At 59.0% G+C, this 25,580-nt stretch overlaps 3 protein-coding genes across 10 annotated transcripts; 2 read left to right on the top strand and 1 right to left on the bottom strand.

The window, feature by feature from the left end:
* Positions 1 to 702: 702 nt before the first annotated feature.
* Positions 703 to 10,757, top strand: E4F1 (E4F transcription factor 1). Its single transcript, XM_036827501.1, is given in 15 exon segments — positions 703 to 904; positions 3,335 to 3,483; positions 4,490 to 4,598; positions 7,069 to 7,100; positions 7,103 to 7,264; positions 7,362 to 7,482; positions 7,667 to 7,819; positions 7,920 to 8,089; positions 8,439 to 8,648; positions 8,926 to 9,031; positions 9,191 to 9,408; positions 9,590 to 9,788; positions 9,862 to 10,004; positions 10,076 to 10,138; positions 10,220 to 10,757. Coding segments are annotated over 15 exon segments (2,349 nt in total). The 5' UTR covers positions 703 to 747; the 3' UTR covers positions 10,577 to 10,757.
* A 79-nt stretch (positions 10,758 to 10,836) lies between these two features.
* Positions 10,837 to 14,769, top strand: DNASE1L2 (deoxyribonuclease 1 like 2). 8 transcript variants are annotated; one of them, XM_036827499.1, is made up of 7 exons: positions 10,837 to 12,064; positions 12,159 to 12,247; positions 12,326 to 12,409; positions 12,491 to 12,591; positions 12,671 to 12,783; positions 12,932 to 13,183; positions 13,555 to 14,769. In XM_036827499.1, the coding sequence occupies exons 1-7, from the start codon at positions 11,921 to 11,923 to the stop codon at positions 13,606 to 13,608; spliced, it is 837 nt and encodes a 278-aa protein (XP_036683394.1). In that variant the 5' UTR covers positions 10,837 to 11,920; the 3' UTR covers positions 13,609 to 14,769. The 8 variants fall into 8 exon arrangements, with proteins under 8 accessions (XP_036683394.1, XP_036683390.1, XP_036683391.1 ...); XM_036827495.1 differs by having other exon boundaries at positions 12,159 to 12,409; positions 12,671 to 12,795; XM_036827496.1 differs by having other exon boundaries at positions 12,159 to 12,409.
* A 135-nt stretch (positions 14,770 to 14,904) lies between these two features.
* On the bottom strand, positions 14,905 to 25,111 carry ECI1 (enoyl-CoA delta isomerase 1). The gene is made up of 7 exons (XM_036827500.1): positions 25,029 to 25,111; positions 24,819 to 24,932; positions 22,007 to 22,134; positions 18,300 to 18,446; positions 17,373 to 17,494; positions 17,082 to 17,260; positions 14,905 to 15,410 (listed from the first exon to the last, which is right to left on the bottom strand). Exons 1-7 carry the CDS (start codon positions 25,078 to 25,080, stop codon positions 15,244 to 15,246), a joined length of 909 nt encoding a protein of 302 aa, XP_036683395.1. The 5' UTR covers positions 25,081 to 25,111; the 3' UTR covers positions 14,905 to 15,243.
* Positions 25,112 to 25,580: the final 469 nt, after the last annotated feature.

Raw genomic sequence — 25,580 nt, forward strand, 5'->3', positions numbered from 1 at the left:
CCCGTGCTCCACAACAAGAGAAGCCACTGCAGTGAGAAGCCCGCGCACCGCAATGAAGAGTAGCCCCCGCCCACCGCAACCAGAGAAAGCCCGCACACAGCAATGAAGACCCCAACGCCAGCCAAAAATAAAAATAAAAATAAATAAAATTAAAAAAAAATAAAGTAAAGAATGAAAGGGTTAGTGAAGCTACCCGTGAGCCATCCCCAACTCGGGTTTTCCCCTGTGACTGGGTCAACCATCAAGGGAGGTTCTGCCACCCGAGGGGGTCGGGGGCGGGCAGCGAGCACCACTCTACTGGTCCGAGCTGGGGCGGTGTCCCGGCAGCGGCCCACTCGAGTTCGGCCTACTCGAGCTCGGATCGCGGCTGGGCACCTGCGGTGGCAGCACCGGCTGAGGGCCGGTCAGTTGGCGCCGCCAGTTCGCTAGAGCCTTAAAGGAGCTGCCGAACCCAGCCCCAGCCACGGCCAGCGGGCCCTCCCAGGCCCCGCGCCACCTCCTGTCAGTCCTTTCCACCTTAACTACACCACTTCCAGCCAGTCCCGCCCCGTCTCTTCTCTCCCTGAGCTTGGCCCCGCCTCTGAGGTTCCAGGCCCACACCCTCTGGCTCCGCCCCCGCCTCCTGCCGATCAAACCCACCCTGGCCCCGCCCATCGCCCGCCTCCCGTCTTCTCGCTAGCCTTGGCGCGGCCCGTTGTTATGACGACACGGTCGTAAATCCGCCATCTTCCTGCGGCGCGTTGCGACATGGAGGGCGCGATGGCAGTGCGGGTAACGGCCGCGCATACGGCAGAAGCCCGGACCGAAGCCGGGCAGGAAGCGGGCGAGGGCGGGGTCGCGGCGGCGGCGGCGGCCTTGGCCCCCGGTGGCTTCCTCGGCCTCCCGGCGCCCTTTAGCGAGGAAGGTAACAGGGCCAGACGGGGCCGGGAGCGGCCAGGGTGGGGACGGCTCAGCTTGGCTGGTGGAGGCCCCGACGGCCTGAGCTGCTGGCGCGACAGACCCTCCCAGGCCTGGTTCATTGCAGACCTCACGGGTCCCCACGGGGCCTCTCATAGCCTTCCACGAGCCCCCCCGGTTTCCTCAGACCCTCAGGCCTAACCCTGGCGGGGCGCCCATCACCCCCGTGGGCCCCAGTGCCCACCCGCGGATACTCACCTGTGTCCAGGCCACCGGGGCTGTCAGTGTAGACCTCGGAGATCGCCTCCACTGCCTGCCCCGCCCTCAGGCCAGCGGCCCGGCCCCCCTCTGCCTCCCAGTCTCGACAGGGCCCTGCCCTCCTCCGCGCCCCCTCCCACTTCACCTGACGGGCCACTGGGGCCCTGGCCGGGGTGTGACTGGAGGCTCCGGGAGGGCGGGGCCTCGGGTCTTTCCAGCACCCGAGGGGAGGCAGCAGAGCCCAGTGCTGGAAAGCTGCAGCCAGCTCTGTCCCAGACCTGCCTCTTTCTAGCTGTTTGATCTTGGGCAGGTAACCACATACCTCTCTGAGCCTCCATTTCCCCTTACAGAATAGGGATGCTACTGTTGAGGATAATGTATCGAGCACTTACCATGCATCAGCCTTTTTCATTCTCAAGCCAGCCCTAGATGCCGTTATTATTATTACTATTATTATTCCCATTTTGTAGATGAGGAAAATTGAGGTTCAAATATGTGAAAGTGACCAGGTCACCCAGCTAGTAAGTACCAAGGACTTGTTGGATACCAGGATTGTGTGACTCCTCAACCCACTCCCTTAACTTTCTGGGTTTCTGCTGCCTCATAGGATGGTGGTGAGAATCAAAATAGAGCATGTATATGAATCTCTGAGAACAGTTCTGGGGACACACAGGGGCACTGATAGCTTTTGGAGACAGAATTCTGGTCTCTACCCTCTGAGCTTGTCCCAGGAAGCTTTAGACTGGGCCGGGCAGGAGGGGGTTGGTGGTGATATTGGGGTGGTGGTCTTTGTCCCCATAGGATTTGTAATTCTCAGTACATCATTTCTTGCTCCTTATTCCAGCTTGGGTAGGTAGCTTGGCATGGGGGGCAGTGCTACCTGCAGAGGGGTCTCTTTGGAGGTTTGCTGTGCCCTGCTGGGCTGCCCAGGGCCTTATCTCACTCAGTGTTACAGGGGCTGGATGTGTCCCCTTCTGTGGTGGGGATTCCCTTCAATGGCAACACGCTGGTGCTGAGTCAGACTTGGGGAGTGGGTGGGAGGGTTAGGAGGGTACAGTCACCTCAGTGCTTGGCTTGTGACTGTGAACCATCTGGAGGGGACCGCCCTCTGTCAGGTGGCCTTCTGTGAGTCTCGGCTGTGGTTTGGCCGTTTGCTCATTAATCCAATAGACATCAACTGGGCTCCTTCTGTCCTCCAGGCCTGGGTTTGACCTTGATGTGGGACTGCACTGAGGTGGTGAGAACTGGCAGACTTTTATGAAAGCAGAAGGAGCATCTCCCCATCCCTTAGGGTAAACAGCAGGGTGTCTGGGGTAGACCCTCAAGTTCAGGTTCTGGCCCCAACACTCACCAGCTGGGTGGCCTTGAATCTCAAGTTGTTTTTCTAGAGAGGGAATAGTCACTTCTATTTCCTCAGGGTGCTGGCCGGATTTGCTGATGGCCCCAGTAAGATGCCCAGCACACAGTAGGGGACTCAGTGAGCCGGAAGTCTCTCCTGCAGGACCTGGGGCAGGCACTGGCTGGTCAGCCCAGATGGTGAGGGGCTCAGGTGCGGTGGCCCATGGCCCTGGGGTGTGGAACACCTCTGGGAAGTCCCACCCTGCGCGTCTTCACCAGAGTAGGGAGGTGCCGCCTGTTTGGAACCAGTGAAGCATGAAGTCAGAGTGAGAAAAGAGTGGTCATTGGGTGAGGGTGCCCCCACCTCTCCCATGTTTGCTGAGGACTGGCCTCTCAGGTAGAGCCTGTACACACACACTGAGTCGGCCATTTACAGATGAAGAAACAGACCCAGACCTGGTCACTGAGGTGCCCAAGGGCACATGCAAACCCCAACAGTCTTAAACCCTGGTCCTCCACTGTCCCCAAACCAGCTTGGCTGAATCCCTCTGCCTCCCAGCTGCTCCCTGGGCCTCTCTCCCCTCATCTCTGAAGTAGGGGCTTTGGATCCCTACAGCCTAAGTGTATGGTCAGGGTTATCCCCTGCTGGATGCTGCTCTTCCTAGGGTGGGCACTGCTGCAGACCTCCGGAGAAGGGGCCTGGCACCCTGGGCTCCCAAGAGTGTTCTCAGACCCTTTGGGAGGGCTAGGGAAGGCGCCTCTGGTTCTGATGCCACCCTTGGGTGCATCTGCCTGGGGCTGGAATCCCTCCCAAGCCCCACTGACCGCAGGCTTGTTGCAGATGAAGATGACGTGCACCGATGTGGCCGCTGCCAGGCGGAGTTCACCGCCTTGGAGGACTTGTTCAGCAACAAGCTTCAGAAGGTCTGCCAGCGGGTGCCCCAGGAGGCCCTGCCTGCCACCACTGCTTCTGCGCTGCTGGGTCAGGAGGGGGGGTAGCATCCCCCTATTGCCATTGCACACGTGCGTGCCCTCCACCCCGCCCCTCGGCGGACAGCAGGATGAGGAGGTGGAGGCATGTCAAGACGGACCTGTGCCACCGGGGGTGGGCAGAGGGCAGGCATCCGGCTGTGGGTGGGGGACTCCTGGCGGTGTGCTCTGGGCTTTCCCCGATGGCCTGGGATGCGGGCCCTCTCAGCAGCCTCTGGCTGAAGCCTGCCACAATTGGGGCCTGGGGTCCCTCCTTTCTTGAAGCCTGAGGCCTGTCCTGGCTTAGGGATATCACGGTTGGCTTTTGTCCTTTGTCTCCTGTCCTGTACATATGGTCCTGGGGATCCCACAAACAAAGTGTGGCTCCGTGGATCCCACAACTCTGTCATAAAAATGGCCAACTTTGTTGCACTCGGTGTGTACTTGGGCTGTACACACACAGTCCTACTGAGGCCCATGGCCACCCCTGTGGGGTGGGCCGCTCTTGTCATCCTCATCCTATGAAGTGGGAAAGGAGACTGCAAGAGAAGTCAGGTGCCTCTGGTCACCCCGGGAGTGGCCCAGAGGAGTGGGCCCAGAATTGTCTCACTCTGACTCTGTGCTCTTTTCCTGCCCCTCCCAGAGGTGTCCTCTCCTCCAGAAGGCCCCCGGCCCCACATCCCTGGAGGCCCTTTCCCCTGATCACCTGGCTGGGCTGTAGGTGGAGGTGCTCACCTTCATCTCTGCAGAGCCAGCTGAGCCTCAAGCTGGAGCTTCTAGTCACTTCATCCTGGAGTCCTCCCTGAGGGTGCTCAGGGCTCCGCATGGGGCCCTTGGTGGCTGGAGGCATTAGAGTGATGGGCCGACCCCTGGGCCTGGGGTGGAGGTTCAGGCTGGGAGTCAGGCTCAGAGCAGTGGTCCGTTGCGGGAGATGAGAGGCCCCACCCCAGCCATCCTGCATGGACATAAGCCCGAGCTCTGGAGCCCTGGAGACGAGTCTCCTCTGTCCCCTGTCGCCCAATGGCAGGTGGAGCCAGCAGCAGCAGGCTCAGAGGAGCCCATCACTGTGGCCCACATCGTTGGTGGAGGCAGCCGCTCTCCACGGCCAGACATCAGCCACGCTCCTGACATTGTCGGTAAGCTGGTTTGGCCCCACCATGGCTGTTCACGTGTGGCTTTTCTCAGCGCTGAGGCATTGCTGACCTGTTAGTCATCCGCGGTCAAGGCTGGAAGCTGGGGACCTCTGCTGCCTGTGCCCCTCTGCTGTCCCGAGAGCAAGGCCTGGCCGAGGAGGGGCTGAGACCTTGTGTGCACCTTCCCCAGGGCAGGGCCTGCAGCAAGAGCAAGCGTTGGCCACCAGGCCCTGCCCTGCCCTGCCCTGCCCAGAAAGCGGAAGCCCAGAACCTGGGCAGCCCTGGGGGACACCTGGGCCTCGGGGAGTCTTCACTTTGTGCAATAAATCATGAGCTGGCTGCTCTCTCCTGCTGCTGCCCCAGACTGTCTCTGCCCTGGTCCTTCCGGAATCTTCCCTACTTTTTTGCCACCCCCCAACCCCAACCCTGGTTCCTACTTCCCACCCCACAGTTGGCTCTGGAGGGTCAGGCTGGGGTGTGTGTGGGGTGCACCTGCTGCTGCAGCTCCGCCCTGACCTGCTGCCTGACCTTGGCCTTCACCTCCCCAGTGCTCACTCCCTCCGGCGTGGGGGTGGCGATTCCTATCCTGATTCTTACATGGCCTTTAAGAGCATACAACGCCTAGTCAGGCTCTTTGATGGCTTTTTTAAAGTGCAGTAGGGCAGGGAGTGTTGGGGTGTTGAGAGGTCTGGATTGGGTCACATGCTCCTTAATAGGAGGCAGGTGAGCGTGCAACTGGGACATTCAAAGGGCAGCCCGAGGGAGCCGGGGGCTGGGTGTGAGCGTGGCAGTGGAGGGAGGCTGGGCTGGGCTGGGCCTGATGCCACGGGAGGTTGGGAAGGGAATGGGCAGGGGCCTTGGCAGGGATGTGAGTAGGTGACTGGACAGGAAGCAGGTTTGGGCAACAGGTAGAACTTGGCCTTGGGAAGCCCTTGGGACCAGCTGGAGCAGGAAGAGGTGGGGAGGCGACCTGGGGAGGGGAACCTCAGAGCAGGGTGTTCTGCAAGGTCCCATCCCAGGGAAGCTACAGGACCTGTCCCTGTCTCCACACTGTCTTTCCCCCGACATTCCTGTGCACGAGGACGGTTGCCTGTTGCTCCTCTGGGATAAGAGGGCTGACATGTGGGAGGTGGGGCCATGCCCAGCCCTGGTGTGGCGTTTGGCTTCTTGGGTGGTGGTGTCATATGGGAAAACAGGTTCCCTGGGTTCAGGCAGCATCTCCAGGCTCTGGCCCCCTGGCTAGCCAGGCCCTGCCTGCCATCCAGCCTCCAGCTGGCCCAAGCCTGTGGCTGGGCAGCTCCTTGTGCTCCAGGGGCTCCTCTCTGGGCACCCCCGGCCTCTCTTGCACCCTTGGGAGTTTCCCCTTTGCAGGCCTCCTGGGTATCCCAAATGTCCCCTTGGTGTCAGCTGCTCAGCGATCTGGAGCCCAGGCCAGAGTCCTAAACCACCAGCTGCTGGCATTGCAGGGCTGCGGGTTCTCAGTCCTTGCTGGGCTGGGGGGTGCAGTTCCCAGGGACTGCACAGGGGGCTGGATACCCACTGCAGGCTCTCCTGCCTCTTCCCTGGAAACAAATTTACATTTTATCTCTGGACTCAGGGCAGCCACGTTCCCCCCTTCTCTGACTCCTCTGTCTGCTGTGCCACACTGAAACTCAAGTCCTAGCCTGGCAGAAATCCCTGTTCTTTTGGAAATTCACTCCTGGAGGGGAGGAAAGATAAAGCTTCAAGCATGTCAGCCAGGGCAGGAGCGAGAGATGCCCTTAATTGTTTGAGTCACGGCACTTCCGTTCTGTTTTGGGAGAATGGTTTGTCAAAACACGATGCCAGCCTGATTGAGATGGTTTCTAAGAAGCGGCTTCACAGCTGATTCCCACGTGTCATTTTCATGAGCAGAAATTGTGAAGTGTGTTTACAGATTAGCTTTGCACAGTGTCAGATTTCTTCAAGCCCCGTGAGAGCTGCAAAGCACAGCCTTCCTTCCTCAGACTGTCCTAGGCGTGTCGAGCGCTCCCTCTCCCAGGCTGGGTCTCTTGCCTGCCTGCCTTGAAACCGATGCTGGTGGGTGATCCCCAGAGACATTTCCTCCTCACGTTAGCCGGAGCAGCGAGGGGGCCAATGGTGGCGAGTTGGCCTGTCCACTGCCTCTGTGCCGGCACTCTGCCGCCCTTGGACACGGCGGGACCCCTGTGCACATCTAGTCGTGCGTGCCTCTTGGCTGAGGGAAGGGGGCGTCCGTGCTCATGGTGGGTTTCCCTGCTGAACACATTCTGGAGGCCTGGAGCTCCTCTGGGCAGCTCCGTGGAGTCAGAGCACAGTACCTCCCACCCATTCAGGCTGAGCAGGCGCCATGTGCTGGGGCTGGGGGTTGGTCAAGACAAATCCACTGTGCCACAGCAGTGTCCTCGGGCTGGGATCCGAGGAAGCGGCAGGGCCCATGGCATCCCAAGGCTCAGGCCCATCTGCCTCTCCTCAGGTGGTGGACACATCAAAGAGGTCATCGTGGCCCTCTGAGGCGGAAGCCGGGGGACAGCAGGATGGCAGAGGCCCGGGGCAGCCCCAACCGTCAGGGGCCTGGGCTCTCTGGGGAGGGTGAGCAGGCCCAGGTCAAGCTGCTGGTGAACAAGGACGGCCGCTACGTGTGCATGCTGTGCCACAAGACCTTCAAGACGGTGAGGCCCTGGGGCCGCGGGCACACTGGCTGTGGGAGCCAGGCCTTCCCGCTCCTGCCCAGGGAGGTGCCTGAGCCTCGCCGCCCCTCCCCCACAGGGCAGCATCCTTAAGGCCCACATGGTCACCCACAGTAGCCGAAAGGACCACGAGTGCAAACTGTGTGGGGCCTCCTTTCGGACCAAAGGCTCACTCATCCGGCACCACCGGCGGCACACAGGTGAGCCGGCCTCGGGCCTGGGGCCGGGAGCTGCACAGCACGCTGCCGCTGGCCCTGGGGGTGCCCCGGCTCCTGGGCTTCGTGGCCCCTTCCTCCTGGTGGTACTGAGGCTGTGGCTCCAGGCCTGCTTCCCCTCAGCACCAAGCCAGCATCCCGCCCGAGGCTGACACCATTCTCTCTGCAGATGAGCGCCCCTATAAGTGTGCCAAGTGTGGGAAAAGCTTCCGCGAGTCGGGTGCGCTGACCCGGCACCTCAAGTCTCTCACCCCGTGCACGGAAAAAATCCGCTTCAGCATGAGCAAAGATGTGGTTGTCGGCAAAGAGGACACTCCCACAGGTCAGAGTGGTCGGGGGCTCCCTGCCCTGGCCCTGGCTGCTCTTTGAGTGCCACCCTGGTTGGGTGTTTCTTCATGGACTCTCTTGGTTCTGCCTTAAAGGGCCTGGTGCGTCCACCGTGGGGACTGTTACATCATCGGCAATGACAGGCGGGCCCATGGAAACTTCGCCTGTGATTCACCTGGTGACAGATGCCAAGGGCACTGTCATCCACGAAGTCCACGTCCAGATGCAAGAGCTTCCCCTGGGCATCAAAGCCCTCACCCCAGAGGTGGGGACAGGTCAGGGGAGGCCTTTGTCTGCTCAGCACCAGGCTCTGTTCTGGGTACTGGCTCCACTGGGAACAGGACTGACATGGGCCTGCCTTCCTGGTGCTCAGTCTGGTTGCCGGATGGGGAGATGGGAGACCCAGGTCATGGCAGGGAGGGGCAACGGAGAGTGAGCTGGGGATGAGGTGGGGCAGGGGAAGGCAGGTGGAGCGGGCTGTGGGGCTCCCAGGGGCATTCCTGAGTGAAGACGCCAGGTATGCATGGGGGCCCCTGGGGCTGCCCTGTGCAGTGGTGGCGGGTGGGTGCTGCGTGCCGGGCTGCCTGGCCAGCCTCCCTTTGCCTCCCCTGCAGCCCCCCGGCCCCGAGGAGCTTCCCTGTTCCAGCGAGGGCAGCCGTGAGAACCTGCTGCACCAGGCCATGCAGAACTCTGGCATTGTCCTTGAGCGGGTCCCTGGGGAGGAGGGAGCCCTGGAGCCAGCCCCTCCCACTGTGTCCAGTCCCCAGCCCCTGGGAGATGGTCCCCCAGAACTGCCGCTGCTGGAGGTGGAACAGGTGGAGACAGTAGGTGCCTGCGCTGCCGGCGTGCCCCTTCTGGGGGGCTGGACCTTGGGTACAAAGTCACCATGCTATCCTGGCCGCCACCAGCTTCCTTGCTGTGCTCCCTGCGGTGGAAAGTTGCATGACTGTGTGCAGTGACTTTGTCCCCTTATCTGTTTATCGTCTTCCTTGGGCCCATTATGGAGCCTCCCAGGGTGGGGGTGCCTCGGTCTGGCCTCCACGGCGCTGCTCGGGCTCAGCCTGCAATGGGTACTGGAGGTGTGCTGTGGTCCCCCAGCAGGTGGCCAGTGAGGCCTCAGCTGTGCCCAGGACCCACCCATGCCCTCAGTGCAGTGAGACCTTCCCAACGGCGGCCACCCTGGAGGCCCACAAAAGAGGCCACGCAGGTGGGTGGCAGGTTGGTGGGGGTACTGGGCAGTGGATGGCCGTGGGTAGCCGGGAGGGGCTCTCGGGTGTGCTGTGGACGGTCAGGGTTGCCTGTGGGCAGGTGGCTAGGGTGGGGCCCTCGGGTGGTGGTCCTGGCCTGACACGGACTGTGGCCCCAGGGCCGAGGCCATTCACATGCCCGCAGTGTGGCAAGGCCTTCCCCAAGGCCTACCTGCTCAAGAAGCACCAGGAGGTGCATGTGCACGAGCGCCGCTTCCGCTGTGGGGACTGCGGGAAGCTCTACAAGACCATCGCCCATGTCCGCGGCCACCGGCGTGTCCACTCAGATGAGAGGCCCTACCCCTGTCCTGAGTGTGGCAAGTGCTACAAGACCAAGGTGGGCCCCTGATCCCCCATCTGTGGGCTCCCCGCTCCCTGAGCCAGATCTGTCCCTTGTTCTGTGCCCCCAGACCTCCCTCCTCACCCCTCACCTGACAGCCTGCTCAGTCCCAGCCGGGGCCCTCAGAGGGGGCTGGGAGAGCCAAGGCCAGGCTGGCCCTGATGGTGGGTCTCCACAGAATGCCCAGCAGGTGCACTTCCGGACACACCTGGAGGAGAAGCCGCACGTGTGCCCATTCTGCAGCCGAGGCTTCCGGGAGAAGGGCTCGCTGGTGCGGCACGTGCGGCACCACACGGGCGAGAAGCCCTTCAAGTGCTACAAGTGCGGCCGCGGCTTTGCCGAGCATGGCACACTCAACCGGCACCTGCGTACCAAAGGTAGGGCTGGGAGGCGGCGGGGGGGGGGTGGGGGGCCGCGGCCGGCCAGCACTGACTGAGCTCCCCGCCACAGGGGGCTGCCTGCTGGAGGTGGAGGAGTTGCTGGTGTCCGAGGAGAGCCCCGCAGCGGCCGCCGCCGTCCTCGCCGACGACCCACACACCGTGTTGGTCGAGTTCTCGTCCGTGGTAGCCGACACCCAGGAGTATATCATCGAGGTGGGTGTGGGGCCACCGGGGTTCGGATAGGGCCTGGGGCGGGCAAGGCTGACCTCTGACCCTCCGTCCAGGCCACTGCGGATGATGCAGAGACCAGTGAAGCCACGGAGATCATCGAGGGCACCCAGACGGAGGTGAGGGGCTGGGGGATGGGCGGGGTGGGGTGGCCTGGCACCCTCACCAGACTCATGGGCTGAGCCTTGAGCCACCCACAGGTGGACAGTCACATCATGAAGGTAGTGCAGCAGATCGTGCACCAGGCCAGCGCCGGGCACCAGATCATCGTGCAGAATGTGACCATGGACCAGGAGGCAGGGCTGGGCACAGAGGCAGCTGCTGCCGACACCATCACTATTGCCACCCCTGAGAGCCTGACGGAGCAGGTGGCCATGACGCTGGCCTCGGCCATCAGCGAGGGCACTGTGCTCACGGCCCGCTCGGGTACAAATGGCGCCGAGCAGGCCACCGTGACCATGGTATCATCGGAGGACATTGAGATCCTGGAGCATGCGGGAGAGCTGGTCATCGCCTCGCCGGAGGGCCAGCTTGAGGTGCAGACGGTCATCGTCTAACACAGGCGCCTGCAGGGTCCCGGGGGGCTGGGCTGGGGCAGGGGGTGAGGACCCCGAGCACCCTGCCCCTGCCTGCCTGGCTGAGTACAGAGAAGATGGGCATAGAACTCAGGTGTTCAGAGGAGATGCGGAAGTGTAAATACACAGTTTTTGGTTGCTTTACAATAAAACATGAAAACCCGCCGCTTGTGATGTTGCGGCAGTGGCAGCCTCAGGGGCTGGTGCCACTGCCCTGGCAGGTTCCTCTGTGGCAGCCCCTACCTGCCCAGGGATCCCAACAGGGCTGGCGGCACCTTGGCAGTGTGTGGGTGTCATTGGTATGTGGACAGGCAGCCTCCTGCTGCTGCCTTGCCCAGCTGGAGCTGTGACCTCAGCTTCCTGAGGCCCGTCGAGGTGGGTGGGAGGGGGTGCTGCTTCCTAGCCTCCAACCCTGGGGCCTCCCTGGGGCCGGGGAATGAGGCTGGGAGACCCAGGAGTCTCGGCTTTTTACCTTGAGGTGACAACGTGTGGAGAAGCAGCAGGAGATGCTGGGCCACAAATGGGGCCAGTCTTTCCTGATTGTGTTGCCTTAGTTTCCCTGAGGGGATGCAGCTTGAGGGAGATTTTGGGTGACCTAGTTTCTCGGGGGCAGGGACAGGAGCAAGACCTGGACCGTGGGCATGTCTGGTCCTCTTTCCCAGTTCTGATTCAGCTCTTGGGCTGGCAGGGCCTTCTGAGTCCCTGTTCTGACAGGCTTGGGGGCACCAGAGCAGTCTCAAGGTGGATCCCCTGCTGCCTTGCCCTGCGGGGGGGCGGTGGTCTCCGTGGGAATGGGAGCCAGGAGTTACTGTGTCCAATTCGTGGAGGGGGCAGGACCCAGTGCAGTCCCAGCCCCTCCCTGGACCAGGGCTTCAAATACTCACGGAGCTGGGGCGCCAGAGCTGCTGCTAGACCAAGCCCTTGCAGTCTGTTCCGTGCCGCAGACACACCCCCAGCTGGGACCTCAGACTTCTACTGGGACCCAGATCCTAAGCCTCTGACACAGCCAATCCACATCCCTCAGGTGAGTCGGGGTGGGGGGCGTGCTGAGCCGGGGGCTGGATGTGAATGGAGTCTCAATGTTTGGGCCTCAGTTTCCCCACGGAGGAGAAAGGCCACGGCCGTAAGCCCAGCCCACCACCTTGGGGAGACCTGGAGAGCGGCAGGGGGAGGATATGCCTTCCTGCCAGCCACCAATGGGTGGCAGAACCTGCCCGGCCCCCGCGTCCCAGCAGTCGGGACTGAGAAGAGTGGGCTGGTGTGTCCGATTCCATGTCCGCGCTCACGCGGCCGTGTCTCTCCCTCTAAGCCCGCCTGCTTTGCGCCATGGGCGGGCCCGTGGCCTTACTGGCCGCGCTGTGGGCGCTAGGGGCTGCTGGAGACGCAGCGCTGCGCATCGGAGCTTTCAACATTCGGAGCTTCGGCGACAGCAAAGTGTCGGACCCGGCCTGCAGCGGCATCATCGCGCAAGTGAGGCTGGGGACCCTGGGCGGGGTCGCAGCTGGGCTCCGCGGGCTAATTTGCTGCGCACACGTGACCCCGCACCTGCCGGCCCCTCCCCCAGATCCTGGCTGGCTATGACATCACGCTGGTGCAGGAGGTGCGGGACTCCGACCTGAGCGCCGTATCCACGCTCATGGAGCAGATCAACAGGTATGGCGGGCAGGGCCCAACGTGGGCCCAGGTCTCGGAGCGATGCCTTGACCCCGGGCTTGGCCGGTGTCTCCGCAGCATGTCCAGGCACGAGTACAGCTTCGTGAGCAGTGAGCCCCTGGGTCGGGACCAGTATAAGGAAACGTACCTGTTCATCTACAGGTGAGGGGCGGGGATGCGGGGGAGGGGTGCGCGGGGCAGGAGGGGGCCCGCTTAGGGCGCCCACCCACCCTCTACACCCAGGAAGGACGTGGCGTCGGTAGTGGACACGTACCAGTACCCGGACCCGGAGGACGCCTTCAGTCGTGAACCTTTCGTGATCAAGTTCTCGGCACCGGGGTCAGGTGAGGCCCTGCCCGTCCCGCAGGCCCCGCCCGTCCCGCAGGCCCCGTCCCAGCCCCTGACATCTACCTCCTCCTGCAGCTGCCGAGGAGTTAGTGTTGATTCCGCTGCACGCGGCGCCGCACCAAGCCGTGGCCGAGATCGACGCGCTCTACGATGTATACCTGGACGTGATAGACAAGTGGGGCACCGACGTAAGCCCCTATGTCCGCACGGCCCCGCCCCGCCCCGCCCCACGTCCCCGGGTCCCAGAGGCGCACCCTGGGGGTCGGCCACAGGCGTGAGGCTCTGCGCGCGCGGCCCCTCCCACAGGCTCAGACCCGGTTCCGCGGTGCCCCACAGGACATGCTGTTTCTGGGCGACTTTAACGCCGACTGCAGCTACGTGCAGTCTCAGGACTGGCCGGCCATCCGCCTGCGCAGCAGCGAGGTCTTCAAGTGGCTCATCCCGGACAGCGCCGACACCACGGTGGGCAACTCGGACTGTGCCTACGACCGCATCGTGGTCTGTGGTGCCCGCCTGCGCAGCAGCCTGAAGCCCCAGTCGGCCGCTGTACATGACTTCCAGGAGGAATTTGGCCTGTACCAGGCTCAGGCGAGTGCTGGGCCCAGTAGGAGCAAGGCCCAACCTCAGTACACCTGGCGCTCCCCTCCCTGCACTAGTGTTTCTAGAAAAGGCCCTTAGAGGTTCAGTTCTGGCTGAATGGAACAAATCTGGGATGGCAGTACAGGAAGCTCTTTACCTCCCCAGAGTGGGGTCCCGAGGCCATGTTCCCACCCAACCCACGCAGCTGGGATGGATAGCCCAGGCCTCGCTGGGCTGTTCCCCCACCCCCAGATGCAGTGGTTTGTGGACACCCAGTGGGCCCCTTCCTGGGGGGGGGTGTGGGGCAGTTTTCTGGGGTGGAGCCTGAGGGAGGACTGGCTGCTCAGCAGGGCCTCAGGGTTGGCCCCTTCTCTCTCCAGGCCCTGGCCATCAGTGACCATTTTCCTGTGGAGGTGACCCTCAAGTCCCACTGACAGCCCTGAAGCCTGGCCAGGGCAGGCTGCCTGCAGACTCTGGCCACAAGGAGCAAGCCCCACAGGGCTGCAGCGTAGGGTCAGCTGGGCCTGGACAAGTGATGGGACTACTCGGAGCCTGTTTCCCCATCGTGAAATGGGCTGCCACCACTACCTCATAAGGTTGTGAGAAGCACCTCGTAGAGCACTGGGCACACAGCTGAGCTCAATAAACAGCGAACACTCAGCCAGGACCACACACACATGTTGGCTCCAACGCCTTCATGTCCTTTCTTAGGACTCAGCTCTTCTGGGGCACAAACCTTGGTCCTGCAGCCCAGCAGGTCCCCGGTCCCAGCCCACTTAGGGGACAGGGACAGCCTGGCCTGCCCATTCCACATCCTGCTGGGAACTGACCACCTCCAGACCAGGCTGGCTCCAGAAGGCAGCTCCTGTGCTCACTGGCTGAAGCTCCCTGCTCTTTCTTTGTGCAAACTAAATGCTTTCAAGCACCTGTACTGAGTGCAGCTGGGGCTAAGTGCTCACACACAGGTAGTGTGGATGTACAAGGCCAACCTCCCAGTCCTCAGTGTTCCTCCTATGGCCCCGGTTCCCAGGCCTGCAGGCCACTCACAGGCACTCGTGTATGAGGGTCCTTTCCTACCCAGCACTGCAGTTGGCAGGGGGGCGGTCAAGAAGGCTGGCCCCCTGCAACCAGCTGGCTGGCGGCGCTGGGACATGTGGAGAGCCTCCTCACTGGTGAGCAGGCAGGTTGGGTTAATAAAGTCCTGCCCACAGAACCTGAACAGCTCACAGTGGTACAGCCCCTTCAAAGGTGCCTTCCTGGTAGCTTCTTCCTCAGGAGCCCTGGGCTGGGCAAGGACTCAGCAGGGAGGACAGTGGCCTGCACCCTGAGTAAGCCCATCACCTGAGGATTGGGAACAAGCAGAACTGGGGTACACAGTGTAACTGACAGGGGCCCGATGAGGTTTCTGGTTTTCGAAGCATCTCACCTTTGGCAGGATTTAACTGGCCTGAATTGTATGGGAGGGAAAAACCTTTGTTTCAAGAATTTGAATAAGCTTTTCTTGCTAGATCTTTCTAAAGTAAGATTTAGGACACTTGTAATGTAAAATGCCTCCCTCCTCCCTCTCTAAGTCACCCAATTTCTCTGAAATTTATACAGGCTTTCCATCCAAACAAAAAAACATGGCGGCCCAAGGGCTTTTTCCCTTTTCCTTTTCTTGTGTGGCTTGCCAGGGCCCACAACTACCTGGCCTTATGCCTCCAGCAGTCAGCCATTCCACCAGCCAGGGATGGGAAACTCAAGGACTTTATTCTGCTCTGGGAGAGGAGACACTCAACGGTGACATCGCTGAGGTCCAGAAGGGTGCCACCTACCAGTTTATGATTCCCAAATCAAGACACTGCTTGCCAGCTGTGCCCACCTGCCCACCCGCCAGGCACAAAGGGTACTCGTGAGTGGTAACAGGCCTTGGGACTATGGCTACAAGGAACAGGCCTTTTAGGGGGATGAGCAAAACAAAGAGCTAAAAGTACTTTTAAATTGGAAAACGCCTTCTTTAAATCCCTTGGAACCACAGGGCCCCCAGAAGGGTGCATACAGCTAAAAACCCTGCATGGGCAGCCCAGCCCTTAGCCTTTCTTTTGTTTGAGCTTTTCTAAGTACATCTGCAGGGACTTCTGGATGGAGTCTCTGGAGATGAAACTGACAAAGTTCTGGATGTCCGTGTCGCGCTGCTTCACCAGGCGGTCTACCGTGGTCTTTCGCATCATGTTCTTGGTCAGCTGTCGAGCGTGATCTAAAGAAGATGGGTCCCACCTGTGAAAACCCATGCTCTGCTCCGGGACAGTGGTATTCCCAAGCTTTCCAAGAGAGTTCCAACTGAAACTCCGGTAGAAAACTTAGAAAATTCAAGTGAGCAAAGAGAAGAAAATGAAAGCCACCTGTTCCCTACTGTCCATCGATTTCCTTTAAAATCATACAGGACGATATTGTGAAAGTTGCCTTTTTAACTGTTATTTTCCCTCAACTATATTGTCGGCAATATTTTCATGTCACTGAATATCTTTTTTTTTTTTATTTATTATTTATTTATTTTTGGCTGTGTTGGGTCTTCGTTTCTGTGCGAGGGCTTTCTCTAGTTGTGGCAAGCGGGGCCACTCTTCATCGCGGTTGCGTGGGCCTCTCACTATCGTGGCCTCTCTTGTTGCGGAGCACAGGCTCCAGACGCGCAGGCTCAGTAGTTGTGGCTCACGGGCCTAGTTGCTCCGTGGCATGTGGGATCTTCCCAGACCAGGGATCGAACCTGTGTCCCCTGCATTAGCAGGCAGATTCTCAACCACTGCGCCACCACGGAAGCCCTGAATATTCTTTTACAACATAATTAATGGCTGCACGGTATTCAGGCATTTGTCTGTGTCAGGCATCGGCAACTGGCCCCCCAGAGATCAAGAGCCAAGAATGGTTATTTACATTTTTATATAGATGGAAAAAATTTTAAAAGGGTAATATTTTGTGATACGTGAAAAATTACATGAAATTCAGAACTCGGTGGCCTGGTTTTATTGGAACACAGACATGCTTGTTAGTTCACGTGCTCTAAGGCCGCCCTCCTGCTCTGGCGCCGTAGTTTATGGCAGAGACCATGTGACCAACAAAGCCGAAATCTCCCTGTGCTCTTTACAGACGCCTGCTGATCCCTGGTTTCTACCATAGTTGATATAAGCAGCCTTATTTCTTTTTTTTTGGCCACACTGCATGTGGGATCTTAGTTCCCTGACCAGGGATAGAACCTGCACCTCCTGCAGTGGAAGCGGGCAGTCTTAACCACTGGACCACCACAGAAGTCCCAAGCAGCCCTATTTCTATACACAGACACACAAGCTGTTTCCAGTTGTCTGTGTAGTGGGTTGAACAGTGGACCCCAAAAAAGTATGTGCAAGAGGCCTTATTAGGAAAAAGGTCTTTGCAGGTGTAACTGAGATCATCTTGGATTCAGGGTGGGCCCTAAATCCAGGGACAGGTGTCCTTAAAAGGAGAGGGAGCTCTGAGATATAGAGACACACTGTGGGAGAAGGTCATGTGAAGACACAGCAGGGATGGGAGTGACGCAGCAACAGCCAAGGACGCCTGGAGCCCCCAAAACTGAAAGAGGCAGGAAGGAGCCTCCCGCAGAGCCTCTGGCAGGAGCGACGGCCTGCCCACACCGATTTTAGACTTCTGGCCTCCAGACTGAGAGAGAATGCATTTCCCTTGTTTTAAGCACCACCCGCCCCTGCAACTCCCCCTCTTGTGGTAATTTGTTACATCAGCCTCAGGACACTAGGTCAGTCTGCTATTGTGAATGGCTCATTTGTGAATTGCTTGAGAACTTCCTGTCTCACCAGAAGCTCCAGGCTGGGGAGGGGACGGGGCTCTACTTGCCCACCGGTACCCACAGCTGTTGCCCCACCCCCCCCATGCCCCTCACCTGGAATGGCCATCCATCGGGCCATCACTGAGAGCGCTGTGCTCAGCACCTCGTCCTCAGGCACCACCTGGTCCACCAGGCCCACCTGGAGGGCCTCTGCTGGCCGGAAGAGCAACCCCAGCTGCAGGGCCTGCTCTGAGGCACGGTGCCCAATGGTGTTCACAAAGGTGTCTTTGAACCTGGAAGCAGACACCCACTCACGGTGGGCTCAGGGCTCCCGGGAGATGGGGGTGGGGGGGGGTGGGCTCAGCCCGGGGTCTGGTGGAGTGTGGGTGCAGCCCCCAGCCTTACCAGAAGGGGGCGACGATGCCCAGCAGGGTCTCGTTCAGCCCCATGAGGTACTTGGGGTTGTCAGCCAGGATTCGGTAGTCGCAGGTGAGGGAGATAAGGCAGCCTCCGGCTGGGCAGGCTCCCTGCAGGGGAAGTAGGACCACCGGGCTCTGGGTGCTGCCGTGGCTGGTTCCGGTCATCTTCCAGAGAGCCAGGGTCCCAAGAAAGGGCCTCAGGTGGCTGTGAGCTCTTGGGTGCCTCCAGGCCCCAGGATGCTGTACCAACACTGTCTGGGGGTGTGCGCACAATGGGCTCCGGCTCACCCATCAGCCTGAGGCCGCAGGCACTGGCAGGGCGGCCAGCGCTCAGGCCCAGAACATCCCCTCTTTTCTCAGGCTCATGTCAGGGCAGCAAGCGGCCTCTCTTCTCCTCTCCTCCAGCAGGAGGTCCTCCGAGGCCCGACCTCACTCTGCCCTCATCTCACACATCCACTGCCCCAGAGGCCGTCAGCGGCCACCACACCCCATGGAGTCTTCCTGACTCTGGCCATCCCTCCTTTCCACCCAGCTCAGGCTCTCCTGGCACCTCTCTGGCCTTAGCCCCACCCCTGCCTTCCCCAGGTTAGGCCAAAGTGATATCCCCAAATGTAGATCTGATCCCCCACTTGCCCCCACCCTCATAACCCTACTGCTGGGCCACGTCGACCATGGGCCCTGGTTCCTGCCCCCACACTCACCCCCACCTCAGTGAGCAAGTCCCCCCCAGCCCCACCCCTAGGTCCCCCCTTCACCTGGTCTGTAATGGCAAGCTGACCTGTGCACCTTTGAGGGTCTCCCGACTGCCCCCTTCCTCTCCGAGGGCTTCTTGAGGGCAGGGCCACGTCCACCCCCACCCTAAGGGCTGGCCCGCAGCGAGCCATGGAGGCCCCTCGGGAGTGGGGACACTCACGTTGATGGCAGCGATCAGCACCAGGTTGGATAGGTACAGCCGCAGCCACAGCTCCTGCACCGCCTTCCAGTACTCGGCATAGTGGGCTGGGTTCTTCCCGCACATCTCCGTCAGGTCCAGGCCTGCGGAGAAGACCCTGGGGCAGTCCTGGGGAGGTGTGGGGTGGGCAGGGGCCCCGTCAGAGTCTGCCCCACGGTGCCAACACAGCCCCAGGGCCCAGGGAGCCCACAGGTGCTCAAGGGACAGAGGAGCTGAGGTCATGCTCGGGCAGCACGATGCTGCCCCCAGGAGCCCAGAGCTGGGGGCTCCAGGGAGGCAGCCTGGACCTCCCTTGCACTCTGTTCCTTCTGCATCCTGGGATATTCTTCCCTTTCCAGCTTCAAACTGGAAGGAAAGGCAGCAGGGCCAGGTGCTCCTCCAAAGACATAAACACACCGGACTCTGCATACCTCTGTACTCATCCTGGGCAGAGGAACTCAGGGGCGGGGGAGGACTCCTGACAGTCGGAGCGGACACACGTTCTGATTTACCCCAAAAGCAAACTGCAGACTCCGGTGCAGGCTGGAAGGTGCAGCTGTCAGGACTTGGCCAGGGAAGGAGGGAGTGGTGAGCAGTCAAGAAGACAGACCTCGGGACTTCCCTGGTGGTCCAGTGGTTAAGAATCTGCCTTCCAGTGCAGGGGATGTGGGTTCGATCCCTGGTCGGGGAACTAAGATCCCACAGGCCACAGGCAACTAAGCCTGTGCACTGCAACAAAAGATCCCGCGTGCTGCAACTAAGACCCGATGCAGCCAAAAGTAAATAAAATAAAATGGTTTTTGTTTAAAAAAAAAAAGAAGATGGACCAACTTATGTCACTGTTGCAGTCTGGTCATGATGCAGTTAGCTTTAAAAAAAAAAAAAGCAGACAGACCTCTGCCCTGGGCTGTCACATGTGAGACAGAAGCCTGGGGAAGGATCTGTAAGGCACGTCTGTCCTGTGTGGACGCCCCAGGCCCCAACACAGCCGCTGAAGTGGAGGTGGGGAGCACAGACCAAGGCAGAAGGTGCTTCTGGGCATGGGCACCAGGTTCTGGGTGCTCTGTCAAGAATGCAGGCCAGGGGAGGGGCAGCTCCCCAGCCCTCACCCGAGAACACCGCACCTGGGGTTGCTGATCACTAACCAGCACTGGCCGCGGTCACCATGTGCTGCTGCAGCAACGACCGAACCCCCTCCCCTGCCTGCAGTGTCTGTGAGGAGGGGCAGCCACACTCGAAGTCCTCTACATCCTTCTATTAAGCGACAAAAGCAAGTTGCAGTGCAGGGCATAGACGCGGCCCCGTGTTTCTCATATACACACGTGCCTGTGTGTGCACTGATACCAGCAGGCTGGCTTTTTGTTTACGTGGAACGTGTTCCACTCCTGTCACTAAAAAGGCCCCACAGGGATGGGAAGACTGGTGGTTGGTACACCACGTCCTGCTGTCTCACAGGTCCTGCTGTCTCACAGGCTGGAGCAGGGACCCATGAGCCAGCGCCTGTGGGGGGTGGGGGGGTGGGACAGCAGGGGGATGGAGCTGCTCTCTCTCTGAGGATGTGGCAGGACTGACATTCAGCTTTTCAGCCTTCCTCCTTAATCTCTTCCCACCATGAGCTCCTGGCTCCCCCCTCCCCACTGCCTCCCCAATTCATTTTCTCAGCACAGAAGCTGGAGGGGCTGACAGCACTTGCCCACAGTCCTGGCGCTGGAGGGAAGCAAAGGCAAAGAACTCTATTCTGGATGCGAGAGAAACGAACACATTAATCCCAGCTGGGGATGGCCTCTGCCAGACAGATGAAAACGGATGTGGGTTGGCCTATTTCCGTGATTTCTGTGATTCAGCAACGTGTCTGTAGTGGGCCGAACTGCGTCCCCGAAAAAGACAAGGTCAAGTCCGCACCCCACTACCCGAGAATGTGACCTTATTCAGAAATAGCGTCTTTGCAGATGAGATCAAGTTAAGATGAGGTCATACCGTAGTATGGGGGTCCTAAATCCTTTGACTGGTGTCCTTCTGAGGAGGATTTGAACACAGAGAAAGGGCAGACGGCCACGTGGAGACAAGTACAGGACCCCAGGGCCCCCCCGAAGCTGGCAGAAGCAAAGGATTCTCCCCCACGGCCTCTAGATGTGATCGGCCCTGCTGACACCTTGATTTTGAACCTGTGGCCTCCAGACCGTGAAGGAATACATTTCTGTTGTTCTGCTCCACTGCTCCCCGTTGGTGGCCCTTCGTTAAGGTGGCCCCAACTAACACAAGTCCTTCCAAAACATTTGCTGAGGACCCACTTTGGGCCAGGCCTTGTGCTACGTACACAGGAGGCACTTGATACAGAACACGAGGCGCAGACACATTGCTGGGGGGAGGACACTGTCGCAGGGAGAACGCAGGCTCCGGAGGGACAAATGCTGGCTCCCTGTCCCCAGAGCACAGGGGCTGGGGGCCTGGACAAGCGACGGGTCTTCCCCTCTTTTGTTCTAAAGGTCCTATCTTTGGTGACATGCAATTCTCTCATTTTCACAGCATAATAAAGAAAACGTCAAGCTATGAAATGACACCTTAAATGGAGTATTTTCAGGAATTATCCAGGGTGAAAAATTCCTAGGCAATTTCAGCATCTCTAGGCAGGTCAGAAAGTTCCCTCAAATGATCTACACCCAGTATCAGTCCTACCCTTGGAGCAATAAGGTCATCTCACTCCCATGGAATGGGGCAAGGCTTGGCTCTGCAAACCCCAGCTTCACAGGACACACTGGGTGCGTGCATCAGGCCAGCCCCTGAGGGTCCCCTGCTGGTCCGTGACTCCAGCACATTGATGGGTCCCCTCGTCAGAGGCAGCCAGGCTCTCCAGAGCTGCAACTCCAGGCCACCCCAGGACAACCTGAGGGTTTAAGGAAGCAGGTGCGAGCCCACAGTGGACATTCCAAACCTTGGTCTAAAAGGTGCAGGAAGCAGGCTGTGACTGTCTCCTTCCTGCACCTTTAATGACGGCGGGGCCAAGGTGTTCCCATTGGTCTCTAGTATTGTGGCACTTAGCTTTGGGGGACGCTCATGCTGTCTGTGGCTCCTTCTAACTTGAAAGGTGACCCCAGTGCTCTTCCTGACCCAACGAAGTCCTGTCGTTACCAGCATTTGCTGGCTTGTAGGGGAAATGCTGCCATTCCCATTCCCCTCGAGAATTCAGAAGGGAAAAGCCTGCCCTCTGAGATCTCAACTCTAGGACCTGTCCAGACAGGAATGGAGGGCACAGCTTTTGGGATGGGCACCGTCACTGGGGCCGGCCTGGGTGGGTGCCCCAGGAAGCTGCTGCCAAGTTTGCACAGGGTCCACCCTTCGTGAGGTCGTGTGGCCTCAAGGGTATCCTGCAAAAACGTCACCTGCCCTCACCTACATCCTGGCCCAGGGTGTGGAGGGTCGAGACTTGCCCCAGGTCTGGCTCCACAACCGCATGACCTGGGAGGTGGCCTGGGAACTAGGGATCAGCCTCCTGCAGGAGAACCAGCTGCCCATGGCACGGCCCCCTCGAGCCCCCACACCCAGGACTACAACCCCTGGAAGCCCCTTGTGGTGGCACCCGCACCTGGGCTGCCTGGGTTTTCTCTGCCATGTGAAGTGTGTAGGAGGGCTCCCGAGTCTGGACTTCGACCTGAGAACTTGGAGCCTTGGGGGAGCTAAGGAGCACCCACCGAAGTCAGGATGATGCCTCGGAAGGTCTTGTCATTCTCCAGCTTCTCCAGGCTGATAATGAACTCTGTCAGCAGCTCTAGGCTGAGGCTGTTCACTGGGGGGTTCTTGAACTTCATCACGGCGACCCCTAGTTTGAAAATGAAGAGGACAAAACTCATACCCAGCATGGGAAAGGTGCCCCCAACTACCCTGCACCCTCAACCAGGCCATGGGAAGCTACACAGATTTTGGGTTTTTTAAATTGAGGTGAGATTCATATACCTTATAAGAAAGGGAACCCTGTACCCATCAGCAGTTACCATTCCTCCTGTTCCAGCCCCTGGCAATCAGTAATCTCCTTCCTGTTCCTATGGATTTGCCAATTGTGGACATTTCATATAAGTGGAATCATATGTGACTTTCTTCCTTCATTTACTGTTTTCAAGGTTCATTTATGTATTAGCATGTGTCAGTGCTTCATTCTTTCTTAAGATCAAATAACGCTCCATTATCTGTGTACAGCATGTTTTGCTTATCCATTCATCTGCTGATGGACACTTGTGTTAGTTCCACCTTTTGGCCATTGTAATACTGCTATGAACATTCATGTACAAATTTTTGTTGATCTTTATCTCCCAGATGTAAGTCCTACATCCTCAGGGGAGTAGGAAATGGCCTTAGTTTCTTGAGTAAGTGAGCAAACTCTAAGAACCAGATGTGCAAGGAGGAACTCCAGTGGTGGCCTCTGGTTCATGCTCGTTTAAGGATTGAGAGTAAGAATATCAGGGGTCAGATGTTCTTAAACGCTCCATCTATTCATTTATACTGCCAGCAGCAGGGAAAGCAGGAGTGGCAGGGCCTGCCCTTGTGGACAGTGCAGCTGCTGGCCTGGGCCGGCTGGGGCCATCTGTTCTCACTGCCTGGCCCAAGGGCAGACCCCAAGGGCTTCAAAATGCCACCATTCACTTAGGGTACATTTCCCTGGTCAAGGCCTTGGAAATCTCTGGATAGTTAACACAAACCATTCTCTAGGAATGAGAATTAAGTCCTGAAGGCAAAGAGACTCTTTTGAGACCTATGATTTATGAGGAAGACATAATTATTAACTGGCTACAGGTATGTACATGTATACATAAGAAGCAATCAAAACTTTCAAAAGTGAGCTCCCAAACTTGGTTCGGAGGTAAGTTTCTTTTCTCTTTTTTTAAAATTTATTTATTTATTTTATTTTTGGCTGCATTGGGTCTTTGTTGCTGCGTGCAGGCTCTTCTCTAGTTGTGGCGAGCGGGGGCTACTCTTTGTTGCAGTGTGTGGGCTTCTCATTGCGGTGGCTTCTCTTGTTGCGGAGCACGGGCTCTAGGTACATGGGCTTCAGTAGTTGTGGCACGTGGGCTCTACAGCACAGGTTCAGTAGTTGTGGCACACAAGCTTAGTTGCTCCACGGCATGTGGGATCTTCCCAGACCAGGGATCGGACCCTTGTCCCCTGCATTGGCAGGCAGATGCTTAACCACTGTGTCACCAGGGAAATCTCAAATGAAAACATTTTAAAAAGCACTTTTATTCCATTAATTCCTCTAAGCCTCAAGATGCCTGAAGGTTACCCAGGTCTGGCAGGGAGGACAGAACCAAGCCTGGCTTTCTGACCTCAAACTCAACCTTCTACCACGATAAGCTGGTGAAGCTAGCGAGTTCTTCCATGGTGGGGTGGGAAAGCACTTTGGTAAAAAATTGTCTCACTGATAATTTTTTCTTACTTGTTTACATAACAGAAAGTCTACCATTCAAACCATTTTTAAGTGTACAATTCAGTGGTATTAAGTATATTCACAATCTTGTGCAACCACCACCACCTACTCCAATACTTTAAAAATGTGTTTTATGCAATTTTTGATATATATTCAAATCTGTCACAGAAACGATCCTTTCAGAAACTCAGGATTTTGTTGGACTCGTAGTTGGGCCCCTCATCACCTGGCTCGGGCAGCCCCCAACCCAGAGAGGAGCTAAACTAGAGAACTGAACCAAGGAACACGGTGGGTGCCCTGACATCAGTCCAGGCACAGGCAGTGCTGCACAACCTGTGTGTGTCTGGGGTGCTCAGGGGGGCTGAGGCTGTAGCCCCATTTGGGGAGGAGCTTGGCTCCCTGCCAAGCCAGAGTGGAGTGGGGATGGGGGCATCTAAAGGCTGAGGCCAGGAGCTGGGAGGTCATGAGACAGCTTGTCCTAAAATCTGACACTGCACGTCCCCGATGCCAAGCCTGCTCAGGACCCAGCTCTGAAGTGCTCTCTGGTAGAGAAAGCACTGGTTTCTCTTTCAAAAGTGCTTTTTCTATCTTTTTAAAATCCCCGTTGGAGACTTTTAAGAGGTGTTCTGATGGAGTGGGTAGGAGTGATTTCACTTGTGGCTCCTGGCTTTAATTAAAAAAATATCTGCTGGGTTCTGTGCCACTTGGGAGTATTAAGAAAAATTAAAATATTTTATTCTGAAATACTTCCAATTATTTTAGTTCCCAATTTAACAGCTAAGGAGCACATGCCCCAAACTTTAAAAACTGAAATATTTTTATCTTCATAATGAACTGGGGGGCGAAAACACCTAGAATGATGACCCTTAAGCTTTGAACTCAACAGAAACTGCCTTTAAAATTGGGCTTTATCCCGTGGCCTTGAGAAATTCGAGCGTTCTCCCGAGTCTGGATTCCAGGTCTGGGCCTGGAGCTGGGGGAGATCAAACGCACTGTCCAATGAAGCCCGCTCTGCTGCCAGCGCCCCCCTCCTTCCCCACAGCCGGGCGGCCGGGCGCTCGGGAGACCGCGCTCCGGGCGCTTACCTGCGGCTGCGTCCGGCTCCACCAGCACCCGCTGGGTCCCGAAGCGCCGCGCGCTGTCCCCGCCGCCGGCCGCTGGCTCCGTCCGCCTGATGGTCGCGCCCTGGAGCAGGGCCCCTGAGGAGGGCAGCGCGAGGCCCGTTAGCCTGCCGCGCCCGCACGGCCCCGGCCCCTGCCCCCTGCCCAACCCGACCCCCGCCCCGGGTCACGCACACGGGCGCGGCAGGGCACGCGAGGAGACGCGCATTCCCACCGCCAGCGCCATCTTGACCGCGCTGGGTCGGGGTTGCGGCGCCGGGGTGTGGCCTTGCGCCCGCCCCGCCCCCAGGGCCCAGGCCTCTCCTCCGGGAGGCGGGGGCTGCGCCCGGCCCAGGCCGCGGTCGGAGGCCCGAGTGGGCGGAGCCTCGGCATTAGCTGAGCAGGACGCTGGGGCTGCGGGGTGAAGGGGCGCTGGTAGGGAGGCCCGGACAGGCCAGACGCCGCGCTCCCCACGACCCCGACCCGCAGCTGCGCCACCACGCAAAGATCGAGCCGCCCAGGCCCGAAACCACAAGTAAGTCACGGAGTGTGCGAGTCCCGGAGAGGGTTGTGAGCTGAGCGGTAGTCAGGGACTGTGGGGATCCTGGCAGCTTGCGGCCTCGCAGAGCCCCCAGCAAGAGCTGTGGGCACTGGAAAGGATGCTAGAGCGGGTGCTGATGGGGGCCAGTGTGAACTCCGCCTCCTGCCTGCGGGGGGGACCAGGAATCACAGCTGGTGGTTTAGCCA

Source organism: Balaenoptera musculus, chromosome 15 (assembly GCF_009873245.2).
Source record: "Balaenoptera musculus isolate JJ_BM4_2016_0621 chromosome 15, mBalMus1.pri.v3, whole genome shotgun sequence".
In the NCBI taxonomy this organism is placed as follows: domain Eukaryota; kingdom Metazoa; phylum Chordata; class Mammalia; order Artiodactyla; family Balaenopteridae; genus Balaenoptera; species Balaenoptera musculus.

Excerpts from the sequence above, each read along its gene's own strand:
- ECI1 (XM_036827500.1), bottom strand. The coding sequence starts at position 25,080 with ATGGCGCTGGCGGTGGGAATGCGCGTCTCCTCGCGTGCCCTGCCGCGC. Across the intron at positions 17,495-18,299 it reads TGCTGATCGCTGCCATCAAC|GGAGCCTGCCCAGCCGGAGG; the intron begins GTGAGTGTCCCC and ends CTTCCCCTGCAG. Across the intron at positions 15,411-17,081 it reads CCGATGGATGGCCATTCCAG|ATCACGCTCGACAGCTGACC; the intron begins GTGAGGGGCATG and ends CATCTTCTTTAG.
- DNASE1L2 (XM_036827491.1), top strand. The coding sequence starts at position 11,921 with ATGGGCGGGCCCGTGGCCTTACTGGCCGCGCTGTGGGCGCTAGGGGCT. Across the intron at positions 12,592-12,670 it reads GTTCTCGGCACCGGGGTCAG|CTGCCGAGGAGTTAGTGTTG; the intron begins GTGAGGCCCTGC and ends CTCCTCCTGCAG. Across the intron at positions 12,796-12,931 it reads GCACCGACGTAAGCCCCTAT|GACATGCTGTTTCTGGGCGA; the intron begins GTCCGCACGGCC and ends GGTGCCCCACAG.